Here is a 4,377-nt window from a genome sequence, read left to right as displayed (position 1 = left end):
CACACACACACATCCCCACAGGCCCCCCCACGCACGTGACAAATACGGTTTTTAAAAAGTGAACTTTTTATAACATCCACACTGTGTAATGATCACTGTCAGATATTTAATTTACCTTCAGAATCAGACTTAGATTTTTTTCTCAACTTTATCATCAGTTTTCTTAACAGTATTATTTATGCTTCTGCTGCTGAGCCATGAGGAGCTTTGAAATATAAAAAAAACTTAAATCTTAAATAAAAGTTCACGCATCTCCTTCCTCCTCAGATGACCCTGACCCACAAACCTCTCCCCGACAAGAGACATTTCGGCAGCATGACAGTGGCTATAATTCCTCACTTCACCATCTGTGGCAGCTTCTCGTCTCCAAAATGAGCGTACGCATGGGTCAGAGCTGGCTGAGGCACCGCACATTTTCACACCAAGTTTTGGTTTTATAAATCACAACCTTTGTGTGAAAAGTGGCGTACACAAGTTTCTGGGATCCTTTTGTGTGTACGCAAGTTTCCGTTTGGGCTCATCAGTTTAATTTCAGCGCTATTAGGATGGCTTTACAACCACACTATGAAGAAATTGTGTATGGCAAGAAATGGATTGCCTTCTACAGCTATCTCTGCGGCTACTTCACACCATTATGGAGAGGAAAGGGGTTTCTCCCCGAGGACCATCAGAAGATTTTGCTCTGAAAATGGATTGAGTAGACTTTCTGATGCACATCTGCAGGTAAAGGTTTATGAAATAACAGAACGAACTGTTAACTAGTGAAACATGCATTTGCTAGTTTTCACCTGAAAAATTCGACCAAGTTTGTCTGCAGTCACGTCCGCCTCTCTCAGACACAAACGTTTGGTTTTACGAAAAACAACAAACTGCTCCATCTCAGTGTGTAACGTGGTCATGGACAATTGGAAAGTTTCTCTGAATAAGAAAAAAAAAGTATTTCCAGTTTGGCAAAAATGAAAAAACGGTCCGTTTCCCCGTTTTTGGAGTATAAAACAAGAAAAAGAAAACACATCCATTTTTTGTTTTTCCAATATAAGTTTTTAAAATGAAAAACGAATAACCAAAAGATACACTGACCCATTTGCGACCAAATTGGTCGCACTCTAGAGCCCTGTTATACAGTATACAGCAGCATGTCCAACTCAAGGGTCTCCTGCAAGTTTTAGATTTGTCCCTGCTTCAACACAGCTGATTCAAATAGATGATTTACCTTCTCAGTTTGCCATCAAGGTCTGCAGAGACCCACTAATTAAGCACTCCTTAGGTTCAGCTGTGCTGAACCAGGGCAGCACCTAAAACATGCAAGACTTTGGACACCACTGGTATACAGTATATTAAAAAAAAACAACTTTCCATGTTCTCTAGGTGAAAGAGTTTTAAATGTTATTTTAATTTATCATAATGATCCACAAATTTCATTCACAATTGTATCAAAAAAACAAGGTTCTTCATTTGCTAAACTTATTTATATTTAGGACCATACTGTGATACAGCTTTTCTGAGATAAATGTAATTTATTAGACGATCAAATATGAAGAATAAATGATTACACGAGCTGAAACCATCTAAATAATATAATATTTTTGAATAAAATAGTCTTTTAAAAAAGAAATCAGTCTAACAAATAAAACATTTGTATGTTTTAAGTTATTTTGCTCTGTGRAAAAGACAGATATTTGCTGCTTGGACTGGAGAGTGTGGAAAGCTGGTTTAACCAAGGCTGAAGATGCAGAAGACCAAACAGGAGCTGTCCATCTGAGGGACATGTTAGTCTAAAAGACATTTAACCATGAAATGTTCAGTTTGTGATGTTTATATGACATACACCCAGCCCCTCGGACACTTAGCTAGTTTACAAAATTTATTCAGAGTAAAAGAATAAAATAAAAACTTGTTGGACTGATTTGACATGATGTCCTGAGACGTTGCAGCTGATAGGAGTCATAAAACAGAACAGGGGGATGTTAGATGACCTGACGCCCCTCTAGATAAATGTGTTAAATGAGTGAAGGAAAATATGAGCACCAAGCAACAACCCTAGGTTCTCCCCTGAGAACCAGACCAAACATTTTATGTGCAACGCTGAATATATCATAATTACTCATCAGAGAGCTCCCTATTTAATGACAATATAAAGAAGTGATGACAGCAGGCTTCTACAGAGCCTTGTTCCACCAACATGTGTAAGTAGTGTGGGCTAGCAGGAAGTAACATACAGCATTATACTGAGGAGCTCTCCACACAGGCCAGAACAAGGCTGTAGAGTCCAACGACTACCAGGATGAAGGAAGACTGTGAGCAGCTGTAGAAGAACATCTCTGCAACACTTCCTGCCTCTCTGGGAATATTTCAGCCAAGTGACAAAGGAATTATTTTCTTACTTTGCCAGGGAGTTGTGAGCCTCAATGAAGATATTTTGAGCTTCTTCTCCAAAAGTCTTTGGATTGAACTGGGGGTCATACTGTTTGATTTTACGAACCCTGGAACAAGACAGAAATGGTTCGTTTAAATGAAACAGTTTGTATTAAAGAAGTGTAATTTCTCCTAGTGAACCTCGTCCACAACTGAGTCATTTTTCTTTAAAGGTCAACATGTGAAAAACTACAGAATCAGCACGATCTTACATCAGCAGTGAGGCGGCACTCTGTCGGATCTGTTCAGTTCGTTGTTTCAGGCCTTCTTTAGACAGAGAGGACAGACGAGCATCTCCTTCAGGAGGGATGTAAGGGTCAAAGATTCCCCCTGAGGAAAACAACAGGACAAGTGTTTGCTGTCCACACACGTAAAGCTTTCAGCATCAATCAGCTCAATCTAAAACTGTTCCACACACAGGCTAAAAATATGACGTTCAAAAACTCCAGGATCTGAAACTAAAAGCTACACACAGTGTTAAAATTTATGTGTTAAACTCTTGGGTGTTGATTTAACACCCACTAGTGTTATTTTAACACTGAGTAAACTGACACCCAGTGTTGATGTTTATTTACAGTGTTGTATCAACACTGGACAGTGTTAAATAAGCTCCGCCCACTGGTAAGTGTTATATAACACTTAACAGTGTTGTTACATGACACCATGCAGTGTTGAAAGAAGTATTCTGAAAAGCCCCGCCCTCTTCCACCTCATGCCAGACAGACCAGTATTTTCCAAGGAGGTTCTATAGAACACCTGGAGTGGTCAGAAACCAGGTGAGCTTGTGATCAGCTGGTGAAGCTAACGGCTAACGCTAAACGGGCAAGAGTCTGGATTTCCCATTACTGTACATGTTGACAACAGAGCAGAAAAAAAGGACTGACTATGTAGAAATCGTTAAAACTATTAATAATAATACTAACACAATTATTATTAATATTTTACAGTTCACATAATCTATCTAATGTTTTAAATAATGTCAGAAAAGCTGTTTGTGTTATGGTTTTATTAACAGAAGATAAACAGGAAAACGTCTCATTTCACAACACAAGTCAGCAGCTTTGATCTTATTTAGCTCAATGTGATCTGAGCAGAACATAATGTAACAGTTTAAAATTAAAATAATCTTATAAAGTCGATGTAGTCAAAAGCTATGTTTACATGCACAAAATTTTTTGATCGGATTGAAACGTATTCGGATTAAATAATCCGAATGTACTGTTTACATGGACACAATCCGATCATGAAAAGTGTTTACATGCACCGGAGTTTTATTCAGAATAAAAGTCCGGAGATGCGCAGTGCTGTAAACGTTCAGCTCTACTTCCGTGTTACAAACGTAAACAAAGCTCCTCTGTGCGCTCAGGACGGACCCGTGTCAGCTTTTAATAACGGTAGAGACATCGTTGATCCTCAGTTGAGCTGCAGCCTGCAGATGAAGCACTACGTGCCTTTTTTTTGTGAAGCAACGTCTGTTGTTTCTCTCCTTTTTCATCTGTTAAGAGAGCATGGAGGAAAAGTTCTGCGCAGCGCAGCACAGCTGGAGCGCTGCTGCCCCGCCTCCTCTAACTGGGTGAATGAAAGTCAGCAGACATGCGCGCACAGGTCAGTTTTCTACAATCAGAATGAGATGATCAGATTAAGTGTTTACATGAACCTCATTCTGATTATCAATCGGCATAACCCACCCTTTTCATTCGGATTAAAAATTCATTCGGATCGAGCTCAATCGGATCAGAATAATCGGAACGGGCTGTTTACACGACGCATTTTTATTCCAAAAGGCCGTTTAATCCGATTACTTTTGTCCATGCAAACGTAGCTAGTGTTATTTATTGAAATGGTTAGCAGATATTAGCTTGTGGAGCATTTATACAGAGTGTAGCACTGTTGAATCATGCTACAATTTAACACAAACTATTAAATATTACTTTGTCTTCTGATTAATATTTAGACCTACAG

At 39.0% G+C, this 4,377-nt stretch overlaps 1 protein-coding gene across 1 annotated transcript in view; it reads right to left on the bottom strand.

The window, feature by feature from the left end:
* The window catches only part of mrpl45 (mitochondrial ribosomal protein L45), a 13,728-nt gene that overhangs the window by 6,362 nt on the left and 2,989 nt on the right, over positions 1–4,377 (bottom strand). Inside the window, exons 3-4 of the mRNA XM_014024939.1 lie at positions 2,628–2,745; positions 2,385–2,483 (exon numbers count right to left, since the gene is read on the bottom strand). Of these exons, the coding sequence (XP_013880393.1) occupies positions 2,385–2,483; positions 2,628–2,745 (217 nt within the window). The remainder of the gene's footprint in view (positions 1–2,384; positions 2,484–2,627; positions 2,746–4,377) is intronic.

This window comes from Austrofundulus limnaeus, unplaced genomic scaffold (assembly GCF_001266775.1).
Source record: "Austrofundulus limnaeus strain Quisiro unplaced genomic scaffold, Austrofundulus_limnaeus-1.0 Scaffold448, whole genome shotgun sequence".
NCBI lineage: Eukaryota > Metazoa > Chordata > Actinopteri > Cyprinodontiformes > Rivulidae > Austrofundulus > Austrofundulus limnaeus.
This window is presented reverse-complemented; position numbering and strand designations above follow the sequence as displayed.